This window comes from Montipora foliosa, chromosome 5 (assembly GCF_036669935.1).
Source record: "Montipora foliosa isolate CH-2021 chromosome 5, ASM3666993v2, whole genome shotgun sequence".
Taxonomy (NCBI): domain Eukaryota; kingdom Metazoa; phylum Cnidaria; class Anthozoa; order Scleractinia; family Acroporidae; genus Montipora; species Montipora foliosa.
Window position 1 is genome coordinate 25435194 of NC_090873.1, and position 17500 is coordinate 25452693.

Sequence of the window (17500 nt, forward strand, 5' to 3'; positions counted from 1 at the left end):
TCAAGTCCATACTTTCTCGCAGTTTACTTTCCTTGAGAGAAATTCCGCTTGTAATGCTCTCGAAGCCCGAACGACTGCGTTGTCTGAGGAGAGGTTTTCTCCAAATAACATTCCCATTTGGACGAGATTATCCGCCTGCTCTGAAGTGATATCTTTAATTTGAACTAGGTGGGCTCTCCAATGGGCAATGGTACCATCGATGTCTGCTTCTCTCTCTCTGAGCGCGTCCTGGTTAGCTTCCACATCACGGCGGAGGCTATCAATAGCAGCGTCCAACAGCTTGAGTTCTGCCTCACGAATTATGTCGTCAAATTTCGCTTGCAGAATTTTGTTATTGCCTTTGGCTTTAACGCTTCGAATTCGAAGGCCTTTGGGGATCGTGCCTTCAGACGTACGGTGCTCCAACACCTTGATTCTTGTCAGGAGGGCGGCATGAGACTTTTTGCTGTCTTGATATGCACCGACTTTCTTTCTAAGATTAGATTTGATTGTAGAATCAAACTGTGGGCCCCAAAATTATGTAAGGCACAAAATATGTTACTCCTTGCACACCTCTCCGCCTGTTTCCTACATGCAAATACGCTATTGTAGGTGCGGTTTTACGTAATGTAAAAATATCTCTCTTATGTAGGTATATATATATACAGGTCCCTTGTGTTGTATTGTAAAACATCCCTGATGAAGTGTGCGTTAGTCACACGAAACGCGTAGGATAAAGTAAATCATTTTACAACTCTTTGAGTTCGCAGACGTGCTGCTCACTAGTTCAATCTTAAAAATAGTGCACCTAATCCACCCTGGCAAGTGAACAAAAAGTATTCTGCTGTCATGTAATATTTTGTATTAGAATATTTACACAGGTGAGTATTGAAAAATCTCTGCGCTGATTGGTTGCACTTGGAGTGATGATTGTGTGATAATGACCTAAGCGTTTTTTTTCAAAATGGCCGCAAGCCGTTTTGTCGAAGTGACAGACAAAAAAATTAATTGTTTTAAAGAAAAAGCGTATTTTTTCAAATCATCACCTATGTAATTATACTAAAACAATTATTCACCCCTGGCTCAGTAAATATCGGTGAATAAAAACCGAGACGAATATCCTCCTCGCCTTCGGCAAATAATTATCAAATAAAATAAAATGGTTAGATGGCATCTGCGATTTTCATAATTCTGCGGAATCTCATCTACAAGTGCCAACGGCCCCGCGTTTTGGCTTCCATCGATAAAACTTCCGACCCCAAATCAATTGATGGGTGACATAACCTACCAATCAGCATCTTTGGTTCCTATGGTACATTCGACGCCGATGGAAAACGATGGAATCTGCATGATTCTTTGTACTGAAGAGCCTCTAAAAAGATATATCATAATGGTAAATTTGAAGCTGTGAACTAGAAGCTGTGAACTCAGGGGGCGGAATCGATCTTCCAGGTTATGTTCGGGAAACGCAGTTTGGTGCTTAGCGCTTGAAGGTGAGATTCCGAAGAATTGTAAAAATAGCAATAAACGAGATTGCTTATGCACAGATCGAATATTTATACGTGCTTTTGGCGACGGATGGCCAAGGAAGACTTCGTGTTGTTACTCACATCAATTTCGGCTTAACGTTTGTTCTAGATTCACCTGAAATCGCGAAAAAGGGGATTTTAAAAACGATTTGTATGCGATAATGTTGTTTAGAGGTTACGCTTTTATCGAGTTTTGACCATAAACTCTGTTATAATGCGCATGCCTTCGTGGTGTATATCAAATTAGAGGGCGCATCGCGTTTCCTGCATTTGTAATGAATTGCCCAACATTTCAGTATTGGGTAGCGAAGTTAGACACGTGCTTATGCGTTGAATGGCCTTAAGCAAAGATTTTTCGCCACATGAACACTGTGCATGATTCTTTTTTTGATCAAACCAATTCCCCTTTTATTTTTTTGAACACAACAAAAGTATGCGACGTTCAGCCGACTTTCTAACATCCAAGATAACATCGAGCAACGTTTCTTCATTCCTGGGGTATCCTCATCCCCAGGTTACCGGCGGGCGCTATGCTCAAATATGAGAACACATAAGCATGTGAGAACATCCCGGATTCATGCTCTCCAACATGCTTGCCCACAAATATAGGAAACAAGGTTTGGGTAGACTTTAAATAGGAGGGGGGAGGGGGTGGGGTTGGAAACATCAGAGCCTTAGCTAAGGAGGACTTCTGGTACCTCTCTTTCAGATGTTAAAAGAAGATGTTTTGATTGGAATCTCGGTAAGACTTAAACACTCTTCAACATTATTTCACCTTTCTCTCACATTTCCGAGTCAATCTTACAAATATATTATTTTCCCGGTTTGCATCCTCAGTATGCTCTCACGGTGGTGGAGGCGGCGCTCAACGGCACAATGACTGCGACACGCTACCAAATGATACATTCCCTGACAGATATCTACCAATAGGCTTAGTGACGGAGGGGAATCAATCTCACTCCCCTTACTTCGTTGAACACTGCAATGTATCTGTTCTATGTATGGGTAAGGCCATAGCACCAAGATGGCCAAAGAGCAAAGCAAAACCGTGCAAAAAAGGTATGTAAATACTTTAGTCAAGTGATGGCAATTGAATTGATTTGTTATAACTCTAAATTCAAATACGTTTTTCGATTGGAGGGGAATGCGTCACGTGCCAGGGGTAAAAACTCACTAAAGAAAAATAAAACAACTTGAACTGTACATGTCCGGACTCGCACTTGATCAGGTTGTGCACCTAATCCACCAGGGCAAGTGTGTATGACAGCCCACGTGAAAAAAAAATATTCTGCTGTAATGTAATATTTTGCATTAGTATATTTACATAGGTGAGTATTGAAAAATCTCTGCGCTGTTGGTTGCACTTGAGGTGATAATTGTGTGATAATCACCTAAGCGGTTTTTTTCCAAAATGGCTGCAAGCCGTTTTGTGAAAGTGACAGACGAAAAAATTAATTGTTTTAAAGAAAAAGCATATTTTTTTCAAATAATCACCTAGGTAATTATACTAAAACAATTATTCACCTGGGGCTCGGTAAATATCGGTGAATAAAAACCGAGACGAATATTCACCTTGCCTTGAGCGGATAATTACTGGGTTACCAAACCCAGTCGGAATCTGTGTTGCATTTCGTCGTTTTTTACTGGGTTGCGGTGTCTTTGTGCGTAGAGTCTTCTGTGCGTATTTTCGTAGGATTTCAGGGGGTAGTAGAAAGCCGTGGATTTTTCTGGTTTGACACAGTAGAATATTTCATTACCCTGCAATGGCATCGAAGATTGAAACGCAAATGGCGTTTTGGAGGATCTTTAAACAAAATGTACCCTTATGGAGCTAAAGAATGGAACGTAATTGGATAAACGAGACAAACGGTGAAAAAAATTTCTGGAATCTTAAAAGGGACGAGCAATGGACTTTGACAACAATATGTCGCTCGTCGAGCCGTAATTAAAGTGAGCTGTAGTTCTAATATTGTACAAGTGTGGTGTTTTGTACAACACTGAAACCAAATGGAAAATTCACTAGTAACTTAAGGGCTTAACAAAGACAGAGAAGGAATTGAACAACTTGGTTGTATGATCTCTGTTGTCTGGCTTATTTGTATTTGTTGTACTCAATTCTGCACAGTCTTCCGGTAACAATTGGAAATTTCACTAATTCTTGTTATTCAAAAATTATTTGAAAGAAAGCTTGTTGCCCATTTTGATAATTCAAGTGAAGGGTTTTCCATTAAAGGGTTTGATGCTGAAGACTGGTGGGAAATTTCTTTAGTTGCATTTTGACACGGAGTGTAATTTGATACAATTGAGTTTCTTGTCTTTACGAACGTAATGAAATAGGAAGGGTTTTTGCCTGTAATAGCAAATTAATATGTTGTTTGTTTCAAAAAATATTTTGCTGGAAAAGGTGGCCTTTATGAATTCATCATGTTGTGTAATATGCGAGCTTAACTGGATAGTTTTTATGGCAATAGTAAAGCATTTTCGTGTCAAAATAAGGTCAGCGTCTTTCTGTTATTCTTATTCTGTTATTCTTGTTATTCTTGTCGGCCGTAAACTTAATTTCCACTCTCAAAATTACCTCCAGAACCTACTTTTTAAGCTTTTAAAATGATGCTCTTGTCTTCTGTGGTGATACTTGACGATTCGGGAACATTTTGTGACAAAAATATTTATAACGGGTCACACGCGCAACTTGATCACCCAAACTTGCATAACATTCACTTGGCCTTTTGACATCCCATTGGAAAAAACTCGTAAAATATTCGCGGACCGGTCGATTTCTCGGAAATTTTAAAGGATGATTGCTAACGAATATAGAAAGATTTTCACAATAACTAAAGATTCCTGTGTTAAGCATGAGAATTCGACGAAGAGGTACATGCAACTAAATTTGTTACGTGCGTTGCTATTTTTGTGATTTGACTGTTGCGCAAATTTTGACAGAGAATATTAAAATTAATTAAATTATGAAAATATATGTACGGATAGATCGTGAAAAAAATCTTTATTTTTAGCGGTTACTTGAACTTAAAAGATGCAACACTTGACGAGAAATAATATTTTTGTTAATACAATGTATTTGAAAGAAGAAAGATGTCGCGGGAATATGGACGGGGTGAAAATGAGTTAACAAATTTGCATACGAGCGTTGAAATGTGATATGCGAGAAGTGATTTTGTCATTGTATTGTAAGAGGAAATTTATTTGGGAAGCCAACAATATTTCTTTAACTTCCTGGCTAATCCAATTTATTGCTACGACTTGCTAGTACGAAGATTGTTTACATGAACCTCGCGCTTTTTGCGAATTTTGAGTGTCATGAATTTACATCATTTACGTGACAGTATATCCCTTTACTCTAACCCAAAAACAATCAGATAGTAACAAACTTCATATTCATTAACCATTTCTCCTGCTTTTGTGCTTGTCACACTGGACGAAAAAACGGATTTACCAATGTTTGCGAGTTGAGCAAATGTGTGGTAAATTTGGGGCTGTAAATTTGTATTAAATTTGCACTGACGGGTAAAGTGCAGACAAATTTGTATGTTTGTTTTTGAGGAATTTATGGACAAACGTAAAGTAAATGTAATGGTTTGATGCAAATTTTCTTAATATTTGCCACATGTGCAAATCTTTAATATTTCTGCAAATTTGCTCAAATTTACTTTCTTTGCAAAGATAGCAGTTCGACTTGACTGCAAATGCAGACCAAAAAGGTTGCAAAAACAATAGTTTGCAGCAATGTTTGCTCATATTTTTCAGGGATACCGAAAAAGTACATTTGCATCTAATTTACTAGTATTTACTGTACGCGAAAAAATAATAAAGTGCTACAAATTTTACTATCCTAAATTTGCACATTTGCAGCATATACAAATTCATACTTGCCAGGGAGCAAATATGGTGATTTACATAACGTTTGCATTACGTTCGAAAGCGCTGTGGTCATGACATATGCTACACTTTTGACTTATTTTGCTTCCATGGTAAATTAAAAATCTTAACTGTTACAATAACAAGAGGTGGTCCAATTGAACTGATGTTTGTCATTAGTCTTTACCGACTGAATAATAATAACTGGAGGGTACGATGAAATACCACTGAAGTGAAATGAATATCAACTGATCAGAAATATAATTAGGCAAATACATGATTAACTAGAGAAAGAGGTGGAAAAACCGTTTTAGCAAAGTTTGTTCTTTATGTAGCTGAAATGAAATCTGTTGGGCCGCTTTATGCCATTTTGGTAGTTTTACTGTTGATCACCAAGGGTAAATAAAGGTTTATCACTATTACCATTATCATTATTGTCACAGTTGATCCAACCTGTTTGTCCATAGTATATAGACAAAACGAGACAGGGTACCCAACTTCAGCCACTATTTGCCACAAAGAAAGCAAGCAAATTAAAATACTTACATCAATTTCTGTGAATTTCAAATTACAGTGTTGGGATATATTGCCTGAACTCTCCAAGATTATCGATTCAAGAAATTTTTAGTTGTCACCAGCAGTTTTTAGATGCTGTTGTTTTCACTGACCACCTAAAGATGACCACATCTTGATGGTGGGTTTCCTAAAAATGACCACATTTTGAAAACCCAACAGTGAATACCACAACAAATGGAAAAAATGCGTTGTATTTTGTAAAACTTTGAATATTAATTCAGCATCAAAATTCATGAGTAACTCAATTTTTTCAGCTCTTTCTTTGCAACCCTGATTCTGAATTGTTCCCGTTAACAACTCAGACAGAAGAGGATTCTGATCTAATACTGTCTGTACAAACGTAAATTAAAGTACCACAAACCATTCAACCCCCCCTCCCCCCCCCCCCCCCCCAAAAAAAAAGAAAATTTAAATAGTCAAAAAATCATCACAGCAAATTGGGCCAATTAACCTGAAATCTTGTTGGTCAGCCTTATCTTATTCGGTTATAGAAACTCTGACCATGTGTTTTCATCCACAATGGTTTATTTATTTATTTATTTATTATTTTTTTTGGGCCAACAAGCAGAATTAGGGTGCCTTAATTCAGTCACTTTGTTGATGATAAATAAACTTGTAAAATAGTATCTTGTGGATTTCCCAAAATCAGGGTTGCAATACCAGAACATTGCCTACCCGTACATTAATTCCTAATGATTATCGATACAAGAAACTTCTAGACATGACTATCAGTTTTCAGTTGTTGTAGTTTTCACTGACCATCTAAATATGACCACATCTAGATGGTGGGTTTCCTAAAAATGACCACATTTTGAAAACCCAACAGTGAATACCACAACAAAATGGAAAAAATGCGTTGTATTTTGTAAACTTTGAATATTAACTCAGCATCAAAATTCATGAGTAACTCAATTTCTTCAGCTCTTTCTTTGCAACCCTGATTCTGAATTGTTCCTGTTAACAACTCAAACAGAAGAGGATTCTGATCTAATACTGTCGGTACAAATGTAAATTAAAGTACCACAAACCATTCAACCCCCCCCCCCCCCCCCCCAAAGAGCGAATGCACAGAAATATCGAGCAAAATTATAAAATCGCGGCCACGGTCAAAAATGAAACCAATCTTTATTTTCGATTTCTAAAGAGGTATTAACAAGTTTTCAAAGGTTTCGGGTTGTCTTTCTAAAAATACGGCTGGATTTTCGAATTATTTAAGAAAATCGATTTTTGCACTCCCGCTCGCGAAAAATAGCAGAATTAATTAGCACAAATTGGCATTCGCGTAAATGTCTTTGCGTAAGTAGTAAAGCCCAAATCATCAGGAAAAAAACTAACTAATTTAAAAGAAGGAATATTTGGCAGTTTATTTATGCCTACTTTTTAGTTGTAGATGACGTTTCTTGCTTCAAGAAAGCACAATACTTGATAGGGTTTCACGGCAGACTCCACAAATCTAGTTTCACCTTATAATTATAATGCGATTTTTTTATATGTGGCCAGTGCTCAATGGAGTTCATATTATATTTATAACGACGGTGTCTAAATGCTCTCCTTAAACAGCATATAAAAATCGGTCTGGGTTTTTAAGCGAGCGCTTTATAAAACGCCTTCGAAATCTGCGCAATTTCATTGAAATTTAATCTCATTTGCATATTCCCGTTTTCTTGATTCTCACGCGAAAATACTTATCTAAGCCGAAAACACAGGTTTTGAATGAAGTTATTGCACTAAACTCTACTTCACAGCTTAAAAACGATGACTTACTTTTACATACCGTCCAGCTGTTGACAGCTATTGTCCATTTGATGCTGCAGTCCAGAAGTAACTAAACGGCTCATTTGGTCAAGGGTCACGACTTCAAGTTAGGGTAACGTCAGTCCGTGACGCTCCTTGATAAACGGCTGTAATGCACAGCCTTCAAGACCAGGAAACTCTTGCTAATACCACAACAAATTTTTTTCTTCCATCCTTTTCGATGGCGACTATTTTCATTTTAAATACCATGTGTGGACGTAAGTAAATGTCGATAAGTTGATAAGTTAATATAGATCTTAGCTCGGGGAGCTTGCCACTAGCATTTTCCAATATCCCTTCTGTTTTTCAAGCAAGTAAAAATTAGCGATAAGAATGAACCACGTTTCGGAGTTTTTATGACGCCATTTTCAAGTTGAAAGATAGGAAGTTAACTGTCGAAGAAGACTAACATAATAAAATAATTAATAGACCTTTCTCGCATTCCACTTCAGTGCATTCGAACAATAGTACCAGAACGAGGTTGGGGTGGACATCTTCACACATTTGCTGTAAGTTTGTCCACCCTGACCTCGACTCGGTACCATTGTTTGTTGAAATGCGGGAAAGATCTATTACATGTAATTTCACGCATGTAGTTTCGCCCGGATTGAGTCTGATTAGGCACTGGAGATGGTGACGAAGCTCTAATTAGCCGCAAGTGCTTAAAGTGCAAGAGCAAAATCCATCTTTTGTAAGTCAGCAGCTTCTAGTCTTTAAACGGGACTTGTTCGGTGCAAGTTATGTCGGGTATACACTGCGGCATTTACACCAGTGTGTGGATAAACACAAGAACCGGACCTTGCCAAACAGTTTTCCGTCTTTGATTGTTTAGTACATGAAATGTTACTTATTTAATAGAGACTTGTCACCATCTCTAAGAGGGTCTGAATGCAGGGGGTCCACATGTCGGTTGTCGGTTAAAATCTTATTACTTTGTCGGTTAAAAATTTCGACCTTTATCGGTTGTCGGTAAATCCCAGTTAATCTTTTTGTCGCTAGTCGGTAATTTTTCCCTCGTTTTGTCGGTAGTCAGTAATATTTTCTAGCCCTTTGTCGCTAGTCGGTTAAGCCCACCCGTACGAAACGTACGACCTTTACGCAGCGCTGCTTTAGCGACTGACCAGCGTTGCCCTTATATCTGCAGAAAGGTTGCATGATGGCTGCATCGATAGCACTGCGGGAGTTTCGAAAAATGACTGCGCGTAAGACATCTCAAAGACATCTCAAAGTCACTTAAGCGCTGCAGCAGGACGTGCTGCACTTGAAACAAACAACCGTTTAGTAGCGCTGCTTTTGCGACTCACCAACGCTGCTCGAGGAGACTGTTTGCTAAGCACTGCAGGACTTCTGAATGGTCGCTGCATCAGTGATGCATTAGCGACCCTTTCGTTGCAGATGTGTTGCAAGATAGCTGCTTTAATAGCTTCGCGTTGCTTTAACGCTGCAGGGAGGATGTCGCGTGATGCGAGAGGTTTTCTTGGTCTAAGAAAAGGTACCTTGAGAAGCCTTTTAATTTAATGGCCACCAACAACAAGCCGATCAATCGAAAAATGGGTACAAGCAAAAGTATCAAGAGTATCAATTAAATTTATTTTGCATAGCGGAGGAGTTACAGGCAAGCTATATAATGAGCTGTATAATGTACAAAAATATTCTACCCAAAGAGTTTCTTCACTGCTGCGTTGTTACATTAACGGGGTCATTTAACTGATCATGATGCGAGCAGGATTCTTTAAACCCGTCACGAAAGATGATATTGTTCACACAGCTATCTGATTTAATACATTGCAGTTCTCTGATCATTCCATGTGTCTCTATAGGTAGCCCAAGCTCGATATATGAGTATCCTTACAGTGCTATATTATGCGAGAGTAGAAATATAAGGATTTGTATCGGTAAAACGGTTTTCCTCGAAGTTCTGAAAACTACTGACGATTTAAAATAAAAAAAACACGTTACCTTGCTTCAGTCTTATATTTATTTGATTCTGGTACGGTTTCTGGGTCGATTTAGAGCGATTTAGGTGGTTTTTGGTTCCTCTTCTTTCCCAAGGTTGGGCACAGAGACGAAGTTGCCGAACGGAATCATTCAAGGAAAAAGGCCATAAATTCGTTCCCAAGGCTTCGATTGCCTCGAAATTCCACGTAGATCACGGACGATTCCTCTGCTACCCATTCGTCTTCTTTATTTGAGCCTCTTGTACACTGAGAAGGATTTAAGGGCCGCCAAACTCTGCAAACATTTGCTTTGAGAGCCATCAAATGATGCTTTGTTCGCAACTCTTTTTATCCAAACCGTTGGAAGATCGCTTAGCGACCCGCGATTGGTCAATGGGCACAATGGTGACCAATCGTAAGTCTTATCGCGGGTCGCTGAAGGGGGTCGCTAAAACTATCGCTCCATTCGGACCGAAAATGCGAAATAATCGTGGTGTGCATTGCTGGCGTCGATTTCCCTTGACATTGAAACCTTTTTGTATCGATCAACATGATGGGCTTATATGTAAGCTCCGGCCATATAGTACGAGGTTTGAAATCGCAATTTTCTACGGAATACAACATTTTAATGAGAATGTATTTGTGACTTGAGTTGTCGAAGTTTTATAACCTTCAAGACTGGATATACCTTACGTACGTATGCAGCCGTTGATTATAGATATCTTTCAGTTACATGTATAGCCCTGACGTTAAGGGAAATTAAGATGCACAAAGCTGCTTATTAAGCGTTGCTTTTACGTTGCTAAACACTGCAAACTTTTACATACGATTGATCTTTTAGTCGAAGCATTTGAGCAACGATGTACAGCGCTGCGTGAGAATTGCTTTGTCGCTCTTAAACATTCCAAACTTTTCCTCGAAAGTATTTTTCAGTCGCAGCTTTTAAGCAACGATATACAGCGCTGCTTTACCATTGCTTTTTCGTTGTTAGGCATTGCAACCTTTCTGCAGCGCTCGATATTCTGCTTCTGAAGCTTGTTGAATGCATGAACGTCGCATAAAGGACGCATAAACACTGTGCAACCTAAAATATGAAGTTGCGCAGCGCTGCAAGAGCGTTGCGCTGTTCGTACGGGCATTCACTCCCTCCTCTAAGGGCGCGTTCGATTGACCGTATTCCGGAATAGGCATACATGGAATAGAAGTTAGAAATCCTTCGTTTTTACGGAGGTTCACATTAAAATTATCAAACACTTGCTAAAACGCTATTTTAAAAATACATTTATTATCCTTGTTGTTTTAAAAGTGCCAGACATACGGTTTTAAATCATCACTCCACGTATTCTTATTCCGGAATAGGGCCAATCGAACGCACCCTAAATGTCCAATCTGACTCAATCCGGGCGAAACTATTTGCGTGAAATTACATGTAATTAATTATTTTATTATGTTAATTTTGTTCTGACAGTTTCTTTCATCTTGAAAATGGTGTCATAACGACTCCGAAACGGCCTTCGTTTGTACTGCTAATTTTTACTTGCTTTTGCATCACAAAACCGTTCTTTTCTATTTTATTGGAATTTTGCAGCCCCAGTGTGACCGCGTCACGTTTATGCTTTAAAATTCTCTACATGATACCCCATTATACAAAACGAAAAAGAGATACATGTAATTATGGTGAACAACACCTACATTTCTTCAAAAACTCTTCAATTCGACTCAGGTAGGGCGCTTTCTTTCTTCCCTTTATATCACCTGTGGGGATTTCAAAGTGGTCGCATATTTTGTTAAGCATTGAAATCGCGAATGTTGACAGTTTGGCTTGAGCCATCAGTTCACATAAATTGTACTGTTCGAAGCTGATGGGATGGAGAGGTTGGACGTGTTCAAAAACTTCTCCCCTCAAGTCGCTTAAAACCATTTCAGCTTCTGCGATTTCGTCATCAGACTCACTTTGGGAGGAGTGGCTGCTTTGGAGCGCACGCTTAGATGCCAGACGGGAAAAGTAGCTCGCGATCTGCTGGCCTGTCAAGAGTTCATTGCTGGTAAACAAGCGGTCACCATTTTCATCTCTTGCGCTCATCATTGAGCGGGCAACTAAAGAAGCGTTCAATTTTTTGCCTGTTTGCTCTCCGATAAGGAACTTGCTCAGTAGATAGTTCTTTTGCTTGTCGGTAAATCGCGGGCCCATCCCATAGGAAGGAGAGACCGATTTGGTGCTGTACGACTTTCGGAGCACTGCTGCAGTTGGGGAACACTTGCAGTTTGCTTTTCCAGTCTAGCTGCATAGCCATGAACAGCTTTGTCTGGCAAGGTCTCACGTTCCAGTTTGCGTTCGTGCTTTCCGCAATCCAAGTGATGTTGCAAAGAAGGAAACCGCTGGTAGGACTTCATGCAGCCCTCTTCAGGACATAAAAATAACTGGGAAGAAGCTGTATCATCCGGTGACTCGTCTGAACCTGACATCGTCTCAGGTTTGGTCGCTCGACACTTGAGGGAGGTAAACTTATCTTCCACTACGTCTTCCGCGCATCTAGATAGCCTTAGAATTGGAGTTTCGTTGTTACTCCTGATAAATTTGCTTAGTTTGACGGTCTTACCAGGTCCAATACCATATGCCTTCCATGTTGTAATACAATCTTCGCCATATTCGACGTTCGACACCCCGCTTACGCCATCAAACTTGACATTGGTAGAGGTTCTTGGGTTTGCCATTGCGCACAATGTGACGTGAAGACCGGATACACCTCCCGACGACCTCATAGCGTCAACCATTTGAGAAGCATTCTCGATGTCGTTACCCTCATTGAGGTAAATTCTCATATGGGCCTTGATGGTTGCCGCCTTCCTGTCGCATGCACCTTTTCCAGCTTAGGGATCTGAAAAGTCAAGTCGTTTTAATGTCACTCCGTGGAATTGACTGGCTTTCGAGGCGCTGATTATCGTTGATCCGCCTCGGTAGCACCCAGCGTTGTCTTGTCTGTAAATGACGGTTTTCAGAGTTGGCATAATTGCCTTAAGTTTACCGATGACATCTTCCATGATCGCTAACACAGCGTTGCTGTCTTGGCTGCATGACTGAAATACATGAACAAACGTCTGGGTTACCGGGCTTGTGTACTTTGGGAAGGATGTAGAAACGTCCTGGTTTTGCGTCAGGTTGTATCAGGTATTGTTTTGTCTTAGGGTCAATGAGGTCGTCGGTGTACATTCCGACGTCGCATGCACCTTTTCCAGCTTGGGGATCTGAAAAGTCAAGTCGTTTTAATGTCACTCCGTGGAATTGACTGGCTTTCGAGGCGCTGATTATCGTTGATCCGCTTCGGTAGCACCCAGCGTTGTCTTGTCTGTAAATGACGGTTTTCAGAGTTGGCATAATTGCCTTAAGTTTACCGATGACATCTTCCATGATCGCTAATACAGCGTTGCTGTCTTGGCTGCATGACTGAAATACATGAACAAACGTCACCATCTGTAGTTGCTCAGTAGCCACCATCTTACGCGTGGCCACAGTAACGTGCCAAGAAAGGCCACGTTTACCGAACCAGTCGTGCTGGCTTTCACGGTACTTGCGCGGCAAGAACTTCATTGCCCAGTCTTCAACCAGAAGTACACTTCATTCATCTAGCTCGTCTATAACATTAAGACGCGCCTGATCCTGATTGAGGCTGCGTAAAAGATGAGCTTTCCAAGCTTGAATGTTGGAAATCGCTTGGTCAGCAATAAAGGTTAATTCTTCCTTGGCATCTGCGCCGATGTTCTCTTCTGTCATCATTGCGAGGGCATTTTTTATGTCTAAAAGAGCTTCTGTCATCGCGTCACAGCGGTTACATTGATCTGTATGTTGGTGGTCACAAAGAACCTGGAAATCCCGATCTCTGGGGTCACTCAAGGCGTACTGCCGGCGGTGGTCTGCGACACATGATTCTTTGGACACATGCACCGGCCATGTTATAAAATTCATTATTTATTTTATTCATTTCTTCCTCTAACAGAAGCAGCTAATAGCAGTTAGTGTATCGCATCTTGATTCCCTCTTTCTCACAAACGCAGGACAAGCTCAAGACTAGATCATCAATTATCGTCTTTACCTACTGATTGATTGTATTTTTGTTTTAATTATTGATTCATTCATGGGGGTGATTTTCAAGGAGTCAGAGGTGGATGGGCGTTGTGAATGCAGCCTCGACCTGGTTTCCAGGGCTTCTCAGTCTCTAAGGGAAATTCCCTGGGAACGAGCTTGTTGCTGCCTGCGTTGTCTGATTTCGTTTGGTCTTATGCAAGCCTCTAGCCTGGCTTTGTCAGAAATCACGTCAAAATAATACAGCGTCTGCTACACAAGCTAGTTGGATGGTTTAGGGGTCAATTAATGAAAAACAGAAGCCTATAAATAAAAATTGCAGGCTTTTCAGCACACCTTATTCAATACCCTCTTACCTTGTAGTCACTTTGCAGATACTGCTTAGCAGACATGAGGCGTTCTCGTTGTTCTTTAGCCCAAGTCATTCCCATTAGATGCTCTCCCAAGCGTTTTGCTACATCGGTGAGATCCTCAAAGGCCTGAGCTCCTGCCGAACTAATATAGTCTAGACCTTGTAACGACTTTCTTGTGGAGGCTGCACAAACAGAAAGGATGTTTAACAGAGTCCTGCGGTTGAGAGGGGTAAAATTGGATTCCTCTGCATATGCAAGGTATTGCTTTACGATGGACTCTGGGATTAACATACGAATAACGTTGGGAACTGTCACAACCTCATTTGTTGACAATGTGATGGTTTTCTCACCGAATGGCAAATCCTGGATTACGTGAGGACTAGTAATGAAATCCAAAAAGTGGTCCACCTGTGTGACTGACACGAACAATTTTGTGTGGGCTGTCTGTGGTGGTGGAACACCTCTCCCATGAAGCATTGTATGCTTTCTTGCAGTACTGAATCTGTATCTAGTAAGATCAGGTATCCATTTCTTCAGAGTTTGGTGACCTTGTCCGCCATTATCGAAAGAATCTGCCGCCGGGTGTCCCAAGCACTCGCATTACTGCAGCACTCTGTAAGGGCATTCATGAGCATGTTATCCACATCCTTCTCCTCGCTTTCACTGTCACTGGAGAATTGTTGATTCAAAGATGGAACAAGGGAATACCACAACTTTTCTGATTGTTTGGGCGCAACTTCCTCCAAGACAGCGCCTACTGCCTGTTGTGCCTTGCCTTCGATGGCGACGACGTGTTCTTTCACTCGCTTCATCCCATGGAACAGTTACAGTATGCCTAACTGGGCTAACATCCCTGGTGTTTAAGAATTCGTTCAGTTTGGTCAGAGGCGTAGAGTCATCGAGCCTCGTGCTGCGGGAATCCCTTGTTACGTCAAGGCTGGACTCTAAAGGCAGATACAAGCTTCCCCCTGGCGTCTGGACGTTGGAACCAAAATACAGGGAAGCCGGTGTACTTTGCGCCACTGGGGAAGCCCCGATAGAATTTTCCTGCAATAAATGTATGATTGAAAACTTGCTTAATTAATACATGTCATTGAACTAGCGTGAGGCCTTTATTGGGAAGGTCAATTTATTTTTGGGAAGTTTGGGGCTCGGTCCATAAACTTGCAAAAAAATAACTCGACTAAAGCCCGGTTTATACTACAGAAAATTTTCGGCACGGCTCGTGTGAAATTGGCACGGGTGCCTAAAAAGAGCTCGGCAAACTTTGTTTACACTACACCAATTTTCCCGTATCAAAAATACCGTGCCAAAATTTTTGGGCCCGGGTAAGTTCTCTTATAGACATGCGCAGTTCAATTATAATCAAGAACGTTCGCGTGATTTTGGTGGAGAATGAGCAGCCATCTTGAAATATACGCAAAAAAACCGCTAGCCTATACGAATTGAGGCTCAAATTTGGCCCTTTAAAGTGTTTACACTACATGTTCTATCCGAACCGTGCCTATTTTTTCAGCAACCGTACCATTTTTACCCGTGCTCGGACTACCTCTCCGAAGGTCCCAGCACGGGTAAGAATTTTGTTTCGGCACGGATGAAATTTGGTACTGACAGGTTGTTTACACTGCAAATTTTATCCGAGCGGAACCTTTTTTTTCTAACTTTTTTTTTTGGGACCCGTGCTAATTTCACCCGAGCCGTGCCAAAAAATTTCTGTCGTGTAAACCGGGCTTAATATTCCCAAATACGGCCGAACATGTTAGTTCATTAAATTTCTTATCTTAATGACTCCTTTACAACAATGCAGCGATTCTCGGTAAGCGCGCACGCCAAAGTTAAACATATATTTGCATTTTCCTGGCTGCTTTCGTGAAATTTTAAGTGAAATTATTCCCCAGACATAAAGGAAATATATTTGTACTTAAGAAGAGATTTTTGTCTTTTGTGAAATGTTTTGGAAAAGCAATTTACCGATTGTAACTATTTCTTAGCGATCCGTATTAGCAGAATTTGCACCGCTAAGGGGACCAATCCCCTCGTGGACCAGTATGCAATATAATAAGTCCAATAAATATAGCTTCTTCTAACGTCTAGTATGGAAAAAAATCTCAGTTAATGTAACTTCCGTTTTACCGAATGAATCATTACTGAAAATCGTTCACACTTACCAGTGACATATTTCCCATGAGAATAACTTCGCTTTTGATACCAGGCATCTGGGCCGCGGTCTTGTTTTCAGCTTCCCTAAGAAGCTTACGGCAATTAGAACACACTCCTGTGAAAGTGAAATGCTATTGCTTCAACCCCTTTCAAACACGTGTCATCTACTTTTCATCTATGCCTGGTGACCTCCCATGCTGACTGGTTATAATATATTGCCGTTGTAAGCATTACTACAAATGTACAGGCTGTATACTCCAAAATCATGCTAACGCTCATTTGTAGTTCCTGATAAAATCGGGTATCAAAAGCTCACTCTTCTACCTTATCATTAACCTAATGGTCGTAAAAAAGTCATGACTGACCTGCACCGACTGGAAGAAAAATTCCTGTCTCCTTCAAAACTATCTGCGACCCAGATTTGCTCAGTCCTCTCTCTGCTTTCGGTTTTTTAGCAAACGTTGCTTTGTGCATTGACAGGCTGACTGGTATGGAGCACTTAGGAGAACTGTTTCCAGCTGACGCCCAGAGATGCACGATGTTGAGGACATATAATCCAATTTTCTACATTTCGGGGTGGTGCAAAGATTGACACTCTCGCCAGTAAAAGCTCTGCTTCGTTTTCTATTCCGATAATGGAAAAGAATGACTTGTGTCTTGAAATGTCTCGATTGCAGCTAAGCAATGGAACCATTTCTACTGATCCAGTCCTGTCTTTCGTATCAGAACCGCAATGGCCCCCAACAATGTCAAGAAATGAACACGTACTGTTCTCCATGACACTTTCAAGACGGACTGTTCAATTGCTCTTGATCAAAAGTTGTTGATTTCGCTGCTTCTTTTCCATGCCAGGATGGTTACGCATTGTACTGACAGCACGTGACCAAATTACTAGATTAGAAACTAGCTGATCTGGAAATATCATTCTTTTCAGATTGGGGCAATGGGTTGCCTAATACTTAGGAAAATGGACATTTAACAAAGAATTTTTATGAGTTGTTTCCGTTCTGAGCAAGAGTCCTATAGCACTGAGGCCAACGAATCCACTCCCCTCCCCCCTCCCCTCCCCGCTTAAAGGTGCTTTTTTTTCGACGTTACTTCCAAAACATCAGACATTTAAGTGATTATTGCATTAAGGGCAAACTCTCTTCTGCCTCTTCTGTTTGCTCTGTGTTGGACAAGTTTTCATGTCGAATGTAAAATTTTCCGATATTT

The 17500-nt window shown here is 40.5% G+C and overlaps 1 protein-coding gene across 4 annotated transcripts in view; it reads left to right on the forward strand.

The window, feature by feature from the left end:
- Positions 1-17500, forward strand: part of LOC138003800 (anthrax toxin receptor 2-like) — a 113234-nt gene that overhangs the window by 56548 nt on the left and 39186 nt on the right. For all 4 annotated transcript variants that reach the window (XM_068850042.1, XM_068850041.1, XM_068850043.1 and 1 more), the window contains exons 16-17: positions 2218-2250; positions 2346-2567. In XM_068850042.1, coding sequence (XP_068706143.1) covers positions 2218-2250; positions 2346-2567 — 255 coding nt within the window. The remainder of the gene's footprint in view (positions 1-2217; positions 2251-2345; positions 2568-17500) is intronic.